Raw genomic sequence first — 19,367 nt, 5'->3', positions numbered from 1 at the left:
ATTCGGATTCATAATTGTCACCAATTCATCAGCCATTGCAGAGTAGCACAAAAGATGTGTGCAGGTATCTGTTCTTTGCTCATCAAAATGAAACTGCTCAATGGCTAACAAATTGCTGTGTTTCCTTTTCAAGGTCAACAAAAGTATAAACTGTAACTCCTTATTTCAAACGCCAATTGGATTTCTAGTTATAATTGCTTGAACATTTGTGGTTTGTGATAGCCGCATGTGGGACAAACATGTATCCTTTTTTTATCTCGTTTCTGAAAACATTACTACACTTTTCATTCAGTAACATTGAGTTTTCTTGCAAAATAACAAAGAGCAGTGTGTGAAAATAGTGCTTAGACAGCCATATCAGTAAATACACACACCTGCAAAATGAAATGTTTTGTTCCCACATACATTTCTGTGTGTATTTGAAAGTCTGGTTAAGTCCCTGTCTGCATGAGTTTAAATACGTGTGTATCTATATATATATATAAATATATCTCTCTCATAAATATATATATATATATATATAAAGTGTATATTGTACTATATGTATATTGTGTGTATGTGTATGTGTATGTGTATATATATATATATATATATATACAGTATATATATAAAAAATAAAAAATAATTTTTTTTTATATATATATATTATATATATATATATATATATATATGAAAAAAATGTTTTTTTTTTTGTTTGTTTTTTTTTTTGTTTGTTTTTTTTTTAATATTGCTGGAGTACACACAACATATTGATGGCAGTAAGTAGGCCTTTTATGAAACCTATTTAAATGGTGATAAACATGAGTGAATTAAGTAATAAACATTTGTTTGCACCCAATAATGTTAGAGGCTCACACTTAGTATAGTTGTCAAACATTAGGCCTGTATTATTAAAATAGTGTGTTTTCACAAGGAAGCATGAAGTGTATGTTTTTTGTAAATACATCTATACCAGTTTAGATAGTACTATATATACACACACACACACACAGACACACACACAGTGTGTGTCTGTGTGTGTGTGTGTGCATATATCAATACATACTACATATATATTAGTATCAATTCAGAGATGTTCTTGAAACAAGAACACATAAATGATTAAAGGACAACATTACAATGGCCACCAAAGGTAAGTAATATTTAACACAAAATCCTGCTGTACACGTACAAGAAAGATGTTTGCAGTTAAATAGGTGCTTTTATAATTGCATGAAAATAATATGCACATGCAATGATTACATCAATTAACACACCCAAATGCAATGTTTTGCTGCAAAGTCAATGGCAGCTTCTCTAAACTTAGCAACTGGCTCCTGGTGGACCATTACTGAACAGACGATTAAAACATAAATATTTATAACACTATTCATTAATTAGGAGTGTTAACATTTCCAAAACTTCACGTGTACAAAAACATACTTGAAAGTTTGGAAACAACACAGTCTTCAGCATACATACAATAGTAATTAGATAATCTGAAGTCAACAAAACAAGGCCAAAGACATATTTTCTGAATTATAACATTTATTTTTTTTGTTCCTTTTGCGAGCGAGTAACAGGCCTGCTTGTTGTCTCTTGAATTTTCCTTTTTCTTTTGCCACCAACTTTAGGCACAACAGAGCCACTTTGAGTGGCCTCTGGCACTTCACGGGCAGGGCTTGTGGCCAGTGACTCACCTACAGGGCTTTTGGGCAGTGACTGTTCACCTACGGGGCTTGTGGCCAGTGACTCACCTACAGGGCTTGTGGCCAGTGACTCACCTACAGGGCTTTTGGGCAGTGATTCACCTACAGGGCTTTTGGGCAGCGATTCACCTACAGGGCTTTTGGGCAGCGATTCACCTACAGGGCTTTTGGGCAGCGATTCACCTACAGGGCTTTTGGGCAGTGACTCACCTACAGGGCTTTTGGGTAGTGACTGTTCACGGACAGGGCTTGTGCCCACTGACACATGTGAGCAAGTTGGTAGACACTGCACAAGTGATGGTTGGTCTGTTTCATGTGTGTCTTGTTTTGTTTTTGTCGCCTCCTTTGTAGGTGTCTGCTGCTGAATTTGTACAGATGGCAGCGGTAGGATGTCATCAGGAACCTGCACAGCAATGTCTGCTACTTGACCGGTAACATTTGGGCCTGGTGAATGAATATCAGATGAATGTGGTGAAAACTGACCTGCATGAACAGATCCTGGCTGTGAGGTGTTGAATTGTGGTACATTAGTCATTCTCCAGTAATTAGCTTGTGTTTGCTGAACAACTAATGCTTCGAATGAGGTGTTGATTTTTTGCAACTGTTTAGGCACTTCAATGAAGACTCTGTGGAGATGTGCCAATTGTGAAACTGTTTCTTCCTGCAGTGCAATCATCCTTTCCAGCACTGTCATCAGGTCAGAATGGCGACGATTTTCTGCTTCCACAATTTTTCCCTCAGAAGCTACAATTGCATCATATGTGGTATTTGCTGGACGTTTTGGCGGTAAAACAGTTTCAATTGGAACCTCTTCATGGTCACTTGCTTGTATTTGTGTGTCTATGGCGGCGGCGGCATCATCATCATCATCATCATCATCATCATCATCATCATCAAAATCCTCTTCATCATGTTCTACAAATAAATGTACACATTATTAAATGGCATGTTAATCTCTGCTGTGTTACTATGTAATTGTACTGTGTCATAAGTAACAACTAACATGTTTCCATACGTTTTATAACCTCACATTAAAAACTACCTTGACTTAAGAATAATGTTTGGACTCAGTATGAAATATGAGTGAATGAAAACTTGCTGTAAACTCACAACTCCTACATGATAGTTAACATCACTAACACAATACAAGTTGGCTTACACTTCATTTTCACTGACACTAAGTAATCCTATTTAAAGAAGATGTGCAAAACAAATAATGAACATGACAACATAACATATAGAAGAGCACATATTATATGGCCACCAACTGATACACTCACCTTCTAGGTGTGTTGAGCTGGCTGACCCAGGTGAAGACACTTGTTCAGTCTCAGGTGACACATGTCCTTCAGGGGCAACTATATATAACAATAACATAAGTTTTACATTTACATGTGTAAATATTGAACAAACAGTTATTGTATGTTCTGTATTTATGAGTACCTAACAGCATCATTTCCTTTACCCAAAATGTGTGTGTGAAAGTGAACATAAATAGTTGTAATAACAATGTACATGCCTGTGTACTTAGAACTTTTGAGTTCCCTAACATAAAACATACTATGTTCCTGCAGTAATGCGTGAGGATAAATAGATTAAATTTGTACATAAAAATCATATGTTGTGTAGTGATATCAGTATCATAATGTACATAACTATCATGAGATGACCATTCACAATGGTTATCATGAAGGTGGTCATATTGCACAAAGTGTTGTTTTTGGTAGAGGATATGTGTGGTACATTAATATAAGATGTGGCACACATGAATGTGGCTGTGACTAAACAAGACAACACATGCAGTGTGTGATAATGTGTCGTTGATAGTAGTAGTTCAACTATAGATATGAGTGAACTAATGTGTGACGTACGGTTTGATAAGTAATGAGTTGTTGGGGCATTTAGTAGCTAAAGTGAAGCTTTCAAATGAGTGTGATTAACTTCAGTTGTGCTAGTCAGGTTGTAAGAACGGTATTCCCTTCCCCAAAAAGCCTAATCAGCCACACCTTTCAATTACTTGAAACAGGTGCAAATGGTGTGAACTAAGTTGACCCTAAAATGAGGCTGTAATTAGTGTGTGTGCTGAACCCCACCCCCTCTGTTGAAGTGTATGCTGTGATGAGATATTAATTGCAGCTGCTTTAACACAATGGTAGATGAGCTAAATAGTCGTGTGCAGTTTTTAAGTTATGAAAACAATGACATAAAATATGATACGTGTGCCTCATTATGCTGTCTGTATATGACTTAAAGCAAAAATGGACCTTTTCATAAACAACTATAGATGTGTTAGTGCAAGTGATGTTTGTAGGCCGTTGCATGCAATATATTTGATGCATGCTTAAAATAGGCAGTAATGTCATGTTTGTCGGAGTAAATTAAATAAAATACATAATAATATTCTACATATTTATGTTCTGTACCTGTAGCTAGTAATAATTTCTGATTAACATGTGTTACACATGTGTACTACCCTGTTGTTCCCCATCTTCGCCCACCATCAATTGCTTCCACTGCAGCAATGCATTTTGGGAATTCACATGTAAATGAGAACGCAATGGCATGTGCTATATTAGTTACTGCTTTTAGTAGGACTACAACATATATGTCTATTTTGAGATATATATATATACAGAATCAGACATATACATATATAGATGCAGGTATGCTTATATTGTGAAGACAGTATAAAAAGCAGTGTAACTATGCAAAATAACTGTAAGCAACGACACGCCTAGTACAGTAATATTTCTCACCTGGTGGAAATTGTGAGGGGTAAATTCCTATATCACGGTCACCAGGTAAGCCTTCCACGACGACGGGAAGTAATTTTGCCCGAAGCAGCTCCTCCAATGGACTTAATATGAGACGTTGTGGTGTGGGCCCACCTCCAGTGCCAGTAGCATGCACGCGTTGGTGTTGTATTTTCTTTTTCAATTTGGACCTAATATCATCAAATCTCGTGACAATTCCGCTTGTCCCTCACATGATTCCCACACGCATTGACACCAATGACTATTGTGTCCCACATTTCTTTTCTGCTTGCTGAACTTGTCCGCCCTTGAAAAACATATAAAATATATGAGGTAAATTAATAATAATATAAGCACCAGTTTCCTACACTGCTAGCTGTTCCAAGAGATAGCAAACATGCTGTTTTATGTGTAATATGTGAAGCACATGAGCATTCACTACTAAACCTATACATGTAAGCAAGGTTGCATTCATATTGTATGCAGTTATGGCAAATTGACCGCCTGTGTTTAGTTGTCCTTGTAAGGCATGATAAAAAGCTGTGTTTCCAGACTAATTAACATAGAAAGATATTGTGAACCCATATTTGCATATGAACAAAACTCAGATGACCTAGGATCACATGTATTTGAATAATAAATGTAAAGGTACACTTACCTAGTAAATGTCCATATATACTGTCATAGTGCTCCAGAATGCCAGTGACAAGAGCTGTATTTTCCTGGTCATTGAAGCGAGGATTACGTGGCTTCTCCACACGTTTCTTCCGAGCAGGTTTAGGGTCAGAGCTTGGCTGGTGCTGACTGGACTCTCCTTCTTCCAATGGAAGAGCCTCCAAAAGCTGCCCACCAGCAAGCACGCCACCACCATCCACCCCATCAGCAACTGCGCCACCAGCAGCACTCCCAGCACCAGCACTCCCACTCCTAGCACCAGCACTCCCACTCCTAGCACCAGCACTCCCACTCCTAGCACCAGCACTCCCACTCCTAGCAACAGCACTCACACTCCTAGCACCAGCACTCCCAGCACTCCCACTCCCAGCAACAGCACTCCCACTCCCAGCAACAGCACTCCCAGCAACAGCACTCCCACTCCCAGCAACAGCACTCGCAGCACCAGCACTCCCACTCCCTGCAACACCACTCTCACTCTCAGCAACATCACTCCCCTGAACAGTACGTTCACTCCGACGCGTACTCGCACGAGTAGCACTCCCACTCCCACCGGCATCACTCTTCCCACGCTTTGCGGGCATACTTCCAGCACTCACAAAAAACAGACAAGAAATGTACAGGCAATCACACGAAAAACTTCCACATATAAAACAAGACAAAGATGTAAACAAAACAACAAAGGACAAAGCTCACCCAATACACAACAAGTCTCTCAGTCAATATGCAAATCTTCAATCGTCCAGCTCTGTGCGTCTCTCTCTCTCTCTCACTCCCAACAACACAGAGAATGATTAGCAGTACACGTTGCCTTTAAATATGGCGCGCAATCAAAAACATGCTTGTTTCGCCTGATTCAGCAAGATTTGTGATTGGGCAACCTAACAGCACCGCGCCACGCACGCCGATACACCTGTGTGTGATCGGCTAATCATCGTGAGAGTGGGCGGATTTGTTTTCGGGTTGATTTTGAATGTATTCGGCACTTACTGCATACGGAGAGGAAAAATCGCCAATAACATGACTAATCGGTAAGATTGCCGATTTCACATAATCGACGCTTACTGCATGAGGCCCTATATCTCTCTCTCTCTCTCTATATATCTATCTCTCTCTATATCTATCTCTCTCTCTATGGGGCCTATGCAGAGAGCAGCGCTATTTCGAAATGCGCCATTTTTTGGAGAAAATCGCGCAGAAAGCAGCAGAAAATGGCGAGTTCCGAAAAACGCGCCAATTTTTCTTTTCTAGTTATAAAACTCGCCTCGCGGCTGGCGAGAACCTCAATCTCGCCAGTTTTAAAAATATCCGTATGCAGAGAGGCGCGAACGGCATCTAGCGGCTGTTCGCGCCAATAAAATGGCGCGATTGTCTCAGTTTTAACTCGCCAGAAAAAACTGCCGCTCGCGGCCATTGCAAAGGGGAAAAAAAAGCCGCGAATTTGTTTTAACACATTTCTGAAGCGCGCATCTCGCCAATTTAAACTCGCCACACGCATCCATGTTAAACATAGCAGAATTCGCACTTTTCTGCATATGGAGATTAAAACTCTCCAAAAAAGCTACTTTTTAATAAATTCGCCAATTTTAAAATTCGCTGCTCTCTGCATAGGCCCCTATATCTATCTCTCTATCTCTGTATATCTATCTCTCTTTCTCTCTATGGGGCCTATGCAGAGAGCAGCGAATTTGAAAAATGGCGAATTTATTAAAAAGTAGTTTTTTTGGAGAGTTTTATTCTCCATATGCAGAAAAGTGCGAATTCTGCTATGTTTAACATGGATGCGTGTGGCGAGTTTAAATTGGCGAGATGCGCGCTTCAGAAACGTGTAAAAACAAATTCGCGCCTTTTTTTTTCCCTTTGCAATGGCCGCGAGCGGCCGCTTCTTGCCAATTTTTTCTGGCGAGGCAAAAAGGAGACAATCGCGCCATTTTATTGGCGCGAACAGCCGCTAGATGCCGTTCGCGGCTCTCTGCATTAGGATATTTTTAAAACTGGCGAGATTGAGGTTCTCGCCAGCCGCGAGGCGAATTTTACAAATAGAAAAGAAAAATTGGCGCGTTTTTCGGAAATCTCCATTTTCTGCTGTTTTCTGCGCGATTTTCTCCAAAAAATGGCGAATTTCGAAATAGCGCTGCTCTCTGCATAGGCCCCTATATCTATCTCTCTTTCTCTCTATATCTATCTCTCTTTCTCTCTATATCTATCTCTCTCTCTCTCTCTCTCTATATCTATCTCTCTCTCTCTCTCTCTCTATATCTATCTCTCTCTCTCTCTCTCTCTATATCTATCTCTCTCTCTCTCTCTATATCTATCTCTCTCTCTCTCTCTATATCTATCTCTCTCTCTCTCTCTCTCTATATCTATCTCTCTCTCTCTCTCTCTCTCTCTCTCTCTCTCTCTCTCTCTCTCTATATATATATATATATATCTATCTCTCTCTCTCTATATCTATCTCTCTCTCTCTATATATATCTATCTCTCTCTCTCTATATCTATCTCTCTCTCTCTATATATCTGTCACGGTTGTGCTCGCCACAAACCTGGGTCGGACCGCGTGGCTGAGGTGGGGTTGTAAAAGCACCGACCTGAGACCGCGCAGGCGGATCCGGATTGCGCAGTTCGTAGTCGTATGTAGCAGGATCAGGACTGGAGACGGCAGCATCGTCGGTGGACACGCCAGGGTCAGGACTGGAGACATCAGGGTAAACGTTGTTCAAGCAGGAGTTCGGCAACAGGTAGTCAGTAGAGCCCCGCTTCAGCTTAGGAGCGCGGGAGTGGCTTCTGCGCGTGCGGCGACCATGGCCAATGGTACTGGTCTCAAGAGGTGGTAGACAGACCAGAGTAGCACACCGCCTAGCTGCACTGGTAAACCAGTGCTTCAGCGCAAGAGTCCTGAGCGGGCTGGGGAATCCTCCGTTTCAGCGCAGGAACCAGGACACGGCCTCTCTAGATTAGGGAAAGAGTAGGCACCAGGAACCAGGAAGCTGAAGATACACAGGGAAACCTCCGCTTCAGTGCAGGAAACAGGAACTGACCGCTGCATGAGACTAGCAGCCGGTCACAGGAACCAGGGGGCTGAAGCCAACAAGGAGAGTACTACGCTTCAGCTCAGGAACAGACCGCTGCGTGACACTAGCAGCCGGTCTCAGGAACCACGGCGACAGACAAGACAAGGCTTATGGCAGAACACAGACACATCCAGGAAGGACTATGCTCGGCAGGGGGCATTGTGGGAAGGCAATACTTAAAGGTCCGTGAACCAATGGCAGAAGGGGCGTGTGGCAGCCTTACTTTGGTGAGTGAATCCAGGCTGCAGCAAACATCAGGATAAGTGCTCCAGGACCGCACAGGTCTGCAAGGTAAAGCAAACAGTAAACCGAGGAGCGGATTCCTTACAGTACCCCCCCCTTCACGTGAGACCTCCGGGCGAACAAGACCACTCATAGAGTTGGGGGACCAGGAGTTGTTCCTGAACCGTCTAGGATTGGTGTTAGAGTCATAGTCCAGAGACTCGTGGTCACTCCTTTGTGTACCCCCACCCCCCGGAGGGAACTGCGGCCAGACAGGGCCATCCATGGGTCTCGGGGACATCGAGTTGTTCCTAAAGTTTTTTAGGCGGAAAGGGGATCCGTAAACGAGTAGTTCCTTGGTGAGTACTGTTCTAGGATATGAGAGTGGTGGTAGAGATAACATTGGTACATGGCTCGCCCCGCGAAATGGCTTGGGAATCCAAGGCTGTGAAGAACCAGAGGGTTCCGGAGCAGAAACGGCAGAAGAACACCCACTGGGAGCCCAGTCTTTAGTAATGGGACCAGAATTTAGGATAAGCGGCCTTGATAGTTGATCGAATATACCCGGCCGACCTTCGGGACAGACAAAGTCTTGGCTGACCTCTGCATGTAGGAATTTGAGAGGGACTTCTCCTCCAGAGGTCTCCCAGGTAGTGGTCAGCGAGGGTATAGGGTGGGTGGGAGCATTTCCCGGTATTGGTATGGAAGGTGACAAGGCAAGCAGTAAACCAGACATAGAGACCGAAATCTTGGGATACGTACAGAGTATTTCCAACTCAAAGGAAATAACAGGGGCAACAGAAGGTTCCGAGGGGGAAAACCATCGTTTCACAGAGGCAGAGAAGCACTCAGCAGTGGAGCTCCCAAACACTGGGGAACCCACAGTGGAAGATAGTATTGTCTGGGGAGTAGGAATAGGCTTTGGGGCTTTAATATCAGAAACTTGAGAACCAGGCAGAGCAAGGGTAGCGGAGGGAGGGGAGCTAACCTCAGAAGCTGAAGTCTGTACTTCAGTGACAGGGACCTGAGAGACTACAAAAACAGCACCGAGTAAAGGAATTGACTCCGGAGCTGGAGGCTCGGAATCCATAACAGAAACATCTCGCAAAGCAGGGGTACCGATCGGAGAACTAACGTCAGGAGCTGGTGCCTGTGAATCAGTGACTGGTAATAGGAGATAAATGATGGGAGTTAAAGAGACAATAAGCGGTAAGTTGGAACCGTGGAAACTCACAATAGCAGAAACCTTTGAAGTAAAAGGAGTCTTATCCAAAACTGCAAGGGCCCTAACAACAGGGGTGCTTGTCATGACAAAAACAGACTGCGTGTTTACTAGTGAAAAAATTCTGATAACAGGACTCCTAGCCAGTGGTGAGGGTGTCAGGGTTTGACTAGTGAGAAAATCAGGTATAGTGATAAGTGAGTTAGAATCAATCACTGAGGTTCTATGGTTGCTGGACATGTGTGAGAAAGTACCCTTTAAAACAGGAATTTTAATTTTTACCCCGAGTAACCCAACGGTTGCTGGAGCACGTTTAGCTGCAGTGCTGAGGGACTGAGGTTTAGCAAGGACAGTAAAACTAAATAGCTCAGATTTAAACACCAGGACTTGTAATATATGCAGGGTGGTCTCAGACTGTACTAAGGGGGTAACAACAGATATGCTGATCCCTGGAGGGTTTGCATGGGCAGAGAAATCAGGGGAACTAACAGCAAGGACGACCTCTATAGAAAGAGATTCTGAATCTGAAGGGAGGTTTTTACTTCTCCGAGTATCAGGGCCGGCAAGGCAAATTTCAGAGAGAGGGGAAACTGTGTGCAGGCTTCTAGCTAGCACATATGAAAAAGCGTCACTTTTGAGTGAAAACAGTGTGTCAGCAAACCTTCCTGGGAACACAACATGAACCCCAGGAGGGGCATACTGACCACTGTACGGTTTTAACCCAAAGCTTTGAGAAGGGGAAAACACAGACAGTACACGGGGGGTAATCATAACTGTACTGGTCTCTGAAGTGGGTATTTGGTAAGGAGTGTCTGGGAAACCAGAAATGACTGCAGATTCCACGATGTGGGGACTATGTGCTGAAGCAGGGATCATCGCTCTCTGGGTGATAGACTGGTTCAGCGAAGTACCCGGGAATGGGAACTCTGCGACCAAGCTTAGGGAAAAACTTGGTAACTGAATACATTTAACTGGAATCAGAACTTTAGCCGAAGTTTCAGGGGGCACAGCAGCTGAGACTTGAGCTGAAGCAGGGGATTTATAGCAAAAACTAACTAAGGAGTCAGCAACCTTGGGGAAGTCATTTAATGCAACCTCTGCTGTAGGACTTGGGGACACATTATCTGAGGCCAGAACGAAGGCATTAGCTTGGAGGCAGCAAGAATTTACAGGAGTTAAAGCAGATAATACCTGAGAGTAGAACATAGAGAGTTTTTCCTCTGTAATAGGTGAGACAAGGGATTCTTCCTCTGGAGCTAGGGACGTGACCATGGCTGGCGGAGAACAGGGGGTTACCAAAGGGGACTCAGAGAGCTGCCCCACAGGGGTTAATACAGGAATGACCCTGGGAACAGAACTTAGAAATTCAAACTGAGAACGTGGAGGTAGGAGGGATTCGTTCTCTGACAGGGAAGGCATACAGAACTGCCTAGCAGGGGTTAAAGCAGGAAAAACTTCAAGGGCTGAAAAGGGAGATTCAGAGTTAGGAATAGAGGGACAAAGGGACTTGTTCTCGGATACTAGAGCCTTAGTGTTGGCTAGAGAAATATACGTATATTCCAGGGGAACATCACAGGACTGATCAGCAGAGGTTAACGTACACGTATCATTGGTGTCAGAGTACCCGGGTGTACAATCAGGGCTAGGGACCGTGGCAGCTTCTACGTTAGGGGGCAGTGATAGTGGGTCAGTTTGGTCATTTCCTGGAGAGGGAGATACGTCCCCAGGTTTAGCGACAGGACTGGCAGCACAGGTGGACTGCCAAGCGGCAGCGTAGCTGGCGAGGGTCCTGTTCCTTTAAGCAAATGTCCAAAGTCTGGGAAAGTACACGGAGTGTGTCTTGAGCATGAACCAACATGAAGAGAGGGTCCTGTTGTACTACGGGAATGTCCAATGATAAGGCCAAAGTAAAGAGTATATCTTGGGCGTTGGCAAGTTTGATAGGATGCACATTATCCCAGGTTAAAGGGGAACCAGGGGAGCAAACACAAGCGGCCAGAGACTGTTTTAAGTCCTTGAGACAGTAAGCCTTATTAATGAGATCGTTACGGCATTGTTTTTGCAACAGGGTTAAACCTTCATACCTAATCTGTTCGTCAATCAGGGGTAGTATTTCGCACAGATACTGGTTTTCAAACTGGGACTGGTCTACAGGCCGGGACAGGATTTCAGACAGAAACTTACCAACCCTCACCACAGGGCGGTCCGAGTTTGTGGGGCCGAGCATACTGTCACGGTTGTGCTCGCCACAAACCTGGGTCGGACCGCGTGGCTGAGGTGGGGTTGTAAAAGCACCGACCTGAGACCGCGCAGGCGGATCCGGATTGCGCAGTTCGTAGTCGTATGTAGCAGGATCAGGACTGGAGACGGCAGCATCGTCGGTGGACACGCCAGGGTCAGGACTGGAGACATCAGGGTAAACGTTGTTCAAGCAGGACTTCGGCAACAGGTAGTCAGTAGAGCCCCGCTTCAGCTTAAGAGCGCGGGAGTGGCTTCTGCGCGTGCGGCGACCATGGCCCATGGTACTGGTCTCAGGAGGTGGTAGACAGACCAGAGTAGCACACCGCCTAGCTGCACTGGTAAACCAGTGCTTCAGCGCAAGAGTCCTGAGCGGGCTGGGGAATCCTCCTTTTCAGCGCAGGAACCAGGACACGGCTCTCTAGATTAGGGAAAGAGTAGGCACCAGGAACCAGGAAGCTGAAGATACACAGGGAAACCTCCGCTTCAGTGCAGGAAACAGGAACAGACCGCTGCGTGAATATAGCAGCCGGTCACAGGAAACAAGGAGCTGAAGTAACAAGGAGAGTACTCAGCTTCAGTACAGGAAACAGGAACTGACCGCTGCATGAGACTAGCAGCCGGTCACAGGAACCAGGGGGCTGAAGCCAACAAGGAGAGTACTACGCTTCAGCTCAGGAACAGACCGCTGCGTGACACTAGCAGCCGGTCTCAGGAACCACGGCGACAGACAAGACAAGGCTTATGGCAGAACACAGACATCCAGGAAGGACTATGCTCGGCAGGGGGCATTGTGGGAAGGCAATACTTAAAGGTCCGTGAACCAATGGCAGAAGGGGCGTGTGGCAGCCTTACTTTGGTGAGTGAATCCAGGCTGCAGCAAACATCAGGATAAGTGCTCCAGGACCGCACAGGTCTGCAAGGTAAAGCAAACAGTAAACCGAGGAGCGGATTCCTTACAATATCTATCTCTCTCTCTATATATCTATCTCTCTCTCTCTCTATATCAAATCAAATCAAATCAGCTTTATTGGCATGACGAAAGAACATTTCAGTATTGCCAAAGCGTGAATAATAGGGGGTGGGGGACAATAATTACACGAATACTAGGGATAGGGTATAATGATTGCAGGGTATATGGGTAACAGTTTCACACAGGGGTGTGGGGGTTAATGTACGTCTCTCAGCTTGTGGCAGGTGCTAATATAGTGTGCAGCTAGTTCTGCTGTGGTTTCATCTTCTCCCAGGAGGATCGCTATTTTTTGGTTCTCTTCTGTATTATTAAAGTTCTGGATAACAGCAGTGAGTTTCTCTAGGTGGGCACTCCTCACTTCAGAGTATTGTGTGCAACGCAACAGGAAGTGAGTTTCATCTTCTACCTCACCTAGCTCACATCTTTGGCACAGTCTCATCTCCCGGGGCTTCCAGTTCTGTCTGTGCCTGCCTGTTTCTATTTCTAGGCTGTGGGCACTTATTCTGTACTGGCTCAGGGTCTGTCTCTGTTTTGGGTCTTTTACCTTCAGTAGGTAGGGTGCCAGAGTGTATTCTCTCTGTAGGCTGTGGTAGGTCTCCAGCTTCTTTGAGCGTTGGATATCATTTTCCCATCTTGTCACATACTGCTTCTTCATTTCGTTGGCGATTCAGTTGATTTCTTTTTTCGGCAGGTTGTTAATCTGTGTGGGGTTTTGTCCTTGGAGTGAGAGGACAAGTTGTTTGATGGCAAGTTGTTAGTGAGGAGGTCCTGACTTTGCATTGCTCTGTAGCAGTAAGACTGTGGATGGCTGGTGTTTAGGTGAGCTCAGAATGTCAGTGCTCTCTTCTGTACCGTGAGCAGTAGAGGAAAGCGGCCCAGCTCAGCCCAGCATGCATTGTTTGATGGAGTCCTGTGTACTTGGAGAAGGTATTTGCAGAATTCCAGATGCAGTATTTCTGTTGGGCTGGTATCCCATTTTGTGGAGTCTGGGTATGTTACAGGGCCCCACACCTCGCTGCCGTACAGAAGGATGGGTGTGATGATGCTGTTGAATATTTTCTCCCAGATTCTTATTTGTGGTTTGAGGTGGTACATTTGTTTCCTTATTGCATAAATGCTCTGCTGGCCTTCTCCTTCAGTGTATTTATGGCCAGGTTGAATTTCCCCGATGAGCTGATTGTCAGACCAAGGTATGTGTAGCTCGTTGTCTGTTCCAGTGCATTGTCGTCCAGTGTGAATTGAGATATGGTTGGATGTTTTTTTGATTTTTTTTGGAATACCATTATTCTGTTTTTTTCTAGGTTCACAGAGTGCCCAGGTCTGGCTGAATTTTTCTAGTATTGCCAGTTTCTGTTGGAGGCCTTGTTCTGTTGGAGACAGCAGGAGCAGGTCGTCTGCGTATAGTAGAGACTTAATCTCAGTTCCAGCCAAGATGAGCCCAGGTGCTGAGGAGGATTCAGGCTGCAGCCCTGTCTAACTCCACGGCCTTGATGGAAGAAATCTGTCCTTTTGTTATTTACTTTCACGCAGCATTTGTTTTCAGAGTACATACTTTTGATCGTGTCGTATGTTCTACCCCCTATTCCGCTCTCTAGTATTTTTTTTATATAAATCTTGGTTGATTCATATACATTAAGTACTTTAATGCATTGGCACGAACATACTCTTTGAATCAATTAAGTCAGTGTAGGTACGAATTTATATTTCTGGTCCGGTCTGTCCGTGATAGACATATAATTATTTCTACAGCTATATACCACACTGAGGCATTAGCTAAACATCCATTCTGCTTTTGCCAGGTAACTACTATTCCCTAGATTCACATGTCAACCAGCCTTGGTTTAAGGACTGGGAGTTAGCTGTTTAATTTGTTTTTTAAGAGTTTTGTGTTCACTGTTACTCATTAGTATTCATTAAAGGTTTAGTTATTTTAAATACATTTTTTCACTTCATGAGTGCTTGTTTGAAAGGGGTTCTTTTGCTTGCTCTTGCAAGTACTTTGTGCTCTTCAGTTCCGTTAACCCCTGGCACCATTTTCAGGACAGTAGCAAGAGCTTATTCCCCCACTCCCCCACCCACCCTTTGTAATTCTCTTAATAAAGAGCAGGGTTTGATTGTGGTCTGATAGGGGTGATGCTGGTGTAACTATGAAAGCACTGATGGCTTGTGGGTCTATGTCGGTTATTGCGTAGTCCACTACGCTGCTGCCCAGCACAGAGCTATATGTGTATCTACCCAAAGAGTCTCCTCTTGTCCGTCTATTGATAATGTACAGTCCCAGACCGCGACACAGGTTTAGGAGCTCTTTACCATTTTTCGTTTGTTGCACTGTCGTAGCTGGTTCTTTGACGTGTCACAGAGCTATGACATGTGTCATTTCCAAAGATGTAGTTATTTCCATCTGAAGATATGTAATCCTGTTCTCTGCCTGTTCTGGCGTTCAGGTCTCCACATATCAGCACTTTACCCAGGGTCTGAAAGTGGATTGCCTCTGTCTGCAGGGTCTCGAAGATGTCTGGATTGTAGTATGGGGAGTCGGAGGGGGGGATGTATGCTGCACATAGGTATGTGTCATGTAAATAGGTGAACATGGAGCCTTTTATTTGTAGCCATAAGTGGGTATCTCCTCTCTTCATTGGGTTTATTTGGCTGTTAAGCTCCTCTTTGTACCATATTATAATTCCTCCTGAATGACGGCCTCGTTTTACACCTTTGTGTTTTTGGGCTGGGACTAGGAGCTGCCTATAACCCATAGGTATGGTAGACATCTCCTCCGATTGGATCCATGTTTCGTGGAGAATAAAAATGTCTATGCTCGTCAACTTGTTTATGAAGTCTGGATCTTGTGGGTTAGAACCAAATGCTGACGCATTCAGGCCCTGAATGTTCCAGCTGCTAATTTTAAAAGATCCCATCTTGGATTTTGTATAGGTTATATATCTTGTGTTATGCCTTCCAGTGAGCTAATTTGCAAGTTTTTTTTTTTTTTTTACACTAGTCTTTGTTGATACAATAAATGTAGGTACGTTCATTCTTCTCATTTCTGTACTTCTCTTTCTCTGCATGTAGTTGTGTATGCTTGTTTGTGGTAGTGATTTTGGTAGGATTATGCATTTTTACATCAGTCTGGTGCAGATGGTAGTGAGCAGTTCCCGGATTTCCTTTAGTTCGTTGCTAGCCATTAGTCTGGTTCTGGAGGTTGTTGTTGTGATGCTTTTCTGTGATGCTGTGTGGTTGTCCCAATGCTGCTGTCTATGTGGGTATCCCTGTGTCTTGTGAGATCTGTGTAGTCTAGGTCCCTGATGCAGTGTCCTGTCCTGCAGTGGGTATTTGGCTGTTCTCTCCAAGGTGACATCTTTCAGGGTCTTTGCAAAGTAGCGCATCCCTTGCTGGTTGAGGTGCACGTGGTCATACAGGTGTTGTGGTATGATGGAGTCATGTTTAGCCAGGTGTACATGGGGGAGAGATGTGCATGTGTATATGTATGTATGTATGTATGTATGTATGTATGTATGTATGTATGTATATCTCTCTCTCTCTCTCTCTCTCTCTCTCTCTCTCCTACGCACGCACACACGCTCAGAGGCAGGAATGCTCTGCAGCGCCACCTGCTGCCCAGCAGCCAGACAGCCCGCTCTACTCCTCCCTCCAGCCATGTGACCAGCTCTGTAGCGCCGGCTGCTGCCCAGCAGCTAGCTCTCCTCCGTCCTGCATGTGACCGGCTCTGCAGGGCCACCTGCTGCCCAGCAGCCAGATAGCCCACTCTCCTCCTCCCACCGTGCTTGGCCGCTGACTGTTCCCTCAGCCTTCCCCCGCGCGCACCTACAGCCTTCCACAAGCGACAGCAATAAGGTAGCTGCCGTCGGCTCCCCCCCCTCCCCCCAGCTTACCTTGCCCCTCACCCTCCGCATCACCTCCCGCCACGCGCAGCGGGACATGCCAGCGGGAGGGGGAGAGCAGAGCAGTGGCAGCTGCGCAGGGAGATGCCCTTCCTTCGGTCACTTTGCCCACGGCGCTCCCTTGATTGCCCAGGCGGGAGATGGGCGCGGGAGCAGCCTGTTCGGAACCGGCGGCCGTTCCAGTCTCCCTCACCCTTTGTCCTGTGCACTGTGTGTGACACTGTGACTACATACACTTTTATAAGTATATATACAAACACATATACGTGCACCTGTGTTATGTGCTAATGTCTCCACCCCCCATGACACTGTGCCCCCTGACACTGTGCCCCCTGACACCGTGCCTCCCTCTCACCTCCCTGTCCTGGCTCCTCTGTCACTAACCTTCTTTCACCTCAGCCTTTAATATTTGCCGCGCTTGGCGGCAGCCAATCACCCGCGCAGCGCGGGATTCCTGCTCCAATAGAAAGGGGTCAGATGCCTTTCCGTGAACAAATGGGGGGAAAGGCGGGAACCCAGGATGTGACTGGGGAGCAGCGGGGCTCTGAGGGCAGGAGGAGCGCCCCCCCCCACACATGAAGTGACGTCAATTTGCTTCTGACCCCGCCCCCTCTCATGTGCCGGCCCTGATCCCGCCCCTCCTCTCTGTCCCACTGAGATCTGCAGAGAGGTGCAGGGATCCCCCACTGCACCCCCCCCCCCCCCCCCACTGTGCAGGGAGAGAGGAGTGATCTCCCACTGCACCCCCCCCCCCCCACTGTGCAGGAGAGAGGAGGGTTCTCCCACTGCACCCCTCCCCCCACTGTGCAGGGAGAGAGGAGTGATCTCCCACTGCACCTCCCCCCACTGTGCAGGGAGAGAGGAGGGATCCCCACTGCCCCCACTAAGCAGGGAGAGAGGTGATCTCCCACTGCACCCTCCCCCCCCACTGTGCAGGGAGAGAGGAGGGATCCCCCACTGCACCACTCCCCCCCCCATTGTCCACGCCCCCGCTCCCCCCCACTGCAGGAGAGAGGAGGACGTGGGGTAGCCATTTTTATATTGCACCTGGTAAAAATCGATCGCTTAGAGGCACGGCTTCCCGGCCTTTTTTACATTAGGTACTCCTGCTAGTAGAAAATATTTGATGGGCGTTCCCCTAATTAAACTTATTACCTATTCACCAGAATATTGCCAACACAACGGTCTTGTGTCCTGAGCTAGCAGGAGAAACACAGACTAATAAGACCCCAAATGGCACCTCAGCGTGTGCAGACAGCATGGGGGGTACAGCTGTAACTGTCAATTACCACTGGCAGCTTCCAAAGTCACGCCCCACAATGCCTTACCGCGATGGGCGAGCAAACAACATTCAGGGCTGGACCGAGATATTATTGCGCCTCGAGTAGGCTAAAAACTTGGCGCCCGTCCTCTAGCAGTGTCAAATGATGCAATGATGTCACATAGCAATCTGTCGCCATGAAAATGCAATGCCGCATGACATCCTGTTGTCTTGGAAACGTGTCACAACGTGACGTCAGGATGCTGAAAGGAGGCCGGGATGGCAAAAAAAAAAAAAAAGTGTAAGTGCAACATTGTAAAACCGCCACCAGCGCGCCACTGCTCGACTGCGCCACGGTGGCTCCAACTCCATCTTTAAATGTCTGAATCCTGCGGGCACTCGTCAATGTTAAGAGACATTTAAAAAAAAAAAAAAAGATGACACAACGGCCGCAGTGGACATTCACGAGGGCGCTCAACCACAAAAACATTGACGGAGCGGCGGCGTGGAACAGGTCCTGCGCGCCCTGTCCCTCATTGGTTGAGCAGCAATGTCCGGCTCGGATCTCCATAGTTATGAGACCGGCATGGTTCCGGGGGTCGGGGCCTGGGGGGTGGGAGGAGAGAGGTGGCGGGACCCACTATATCATGGCGGAAGACTCCGAACAGTTAGTACTGCTCCCTCGAAGCCCGCGGAGGCCCCCCCCCCATGAGAACGGTCCCAGTTGTCATTACTGAGTGACAAAGGGAAAAAAAGGGCACAGCTCCAGCCGCCGAGAGAGCACCACTTCCCCCCCCCCCCCCTCCCTCCCTCCCGTGGCCGGACCATTCCCTCCCCCGGCAGGTACGCGCACTCAAAGAGGCAAACAGAAATGCACGTCCCCCCCAGGGTTGAGCTGACTCACCAGAGTAAGGCCTGATTCTGGCCTCTATAATACTCGGACAAGGGACACATTAGCCAACAGGCCAAGAGGGCCTAACAAAGTTAAAACGTCACACAATGTATAACCCTGTCAACAAGCAAACATATACTTGCCGGGTAACCCATGTCTATCTAGAAAGAAATGCACAGAACTCATCCCACCCATCCCCCTCTCCCCCCCCCCCCTCCACCCCCCTCCACTCCCCTCCACTCCCCCACCTTCACTCCCCCCTCCCCACCCCCCCCTCTACCCTCCCTCTCCTCCCCCCCCAACCCCCCCCCTCTCTCCTCCCCTCCAGCCCGCCCCCCACCCCCTCCCAGGGTGCTCAAGACAAACTGTGTATTTCTGAGTCGTCAGAAATAATCTTAGCCTGAATTGAATGTCAGTTGTGATAGTATATCCTCGGGCGGGGATATACATAATACTTGCAAAGCAGGCCTCTT

The 19,367-nt window shown here is 46.3% G+C and overlaps 1 protein-coding gene across 1 annotated transcript; it reads right to left on the bottom strand.

Annotated features, from left to right (window-relative positions):
• Positions 1-1,527: 1,527 nt before the first annotated feature.
• LOC142488080 (uncharacterized) lies at positions 1,528-15,757 on the bottom strand. The gene is made up of 4 exons (XM_075588455.1): positions 15,153-15,757; positions 4,445-4,662; positions 2,969-3,046; positions 1,528-2,603 (listed from the first exon to the last, which is right to left on the bottom strand). Exons 1-4 carry the CDS (start codon positions 15,755-15,757, stop codon positions 1,528-1,530), a joined length of 1,977 nt encoding a protein of 658 aa, XP_075444570.1.
• Between the last annotated feature and the right edge of the window lie 3,610 nt (positions 15,758-19,367).

The sequence above is a fragment of the Ascaphus truei genome, chromosome 2 (assembly GCF_040206685.1).
Source record: "Ascaphus truei isolate aAscTru1 chromosome 2, aAscTru1.hap1, whole genome shotgun sequence".
Taxonomy (NCBI): domain Eukaryota; kingdom Metazoa; phylum Chordata; class Amphibia; order Anura; family Ascaphidae; genus Ascaphus; species Ascaphus truei.
Note: the sequence above shows the minus strand (reverse complement) of the source record. Positions and strands in the feature narration are given on the sequence as shown.

What these genes read in the sequence shown, in the direction of transcription:
- LOC142488080 (XM_075588455.1), bottom strand. Translation starts at nt 15,757, where the DNA reads ATGGGATCTTTTAAAATTAGCAGCTGGAACATTCAGGGCCTGAATGCG. An exon ending in AGTGCAACAAACGAAAAATG is followed by an intron (nt 4,663 to 15,152) that starts GTAAAGAGCTCC and finishes GTGAGGGACAAG; the next exon opens with CGGAATTGTCACGAGATTTG. An exon ending in CCCCTCACAATTTCCACCAG is followed by an intron (nt 3,047 to 4,444) that starts GTGAGAAATATT and finishes TGTTATATATAG; the next exon opens with TTGCCCCTGAAGGACATGTG.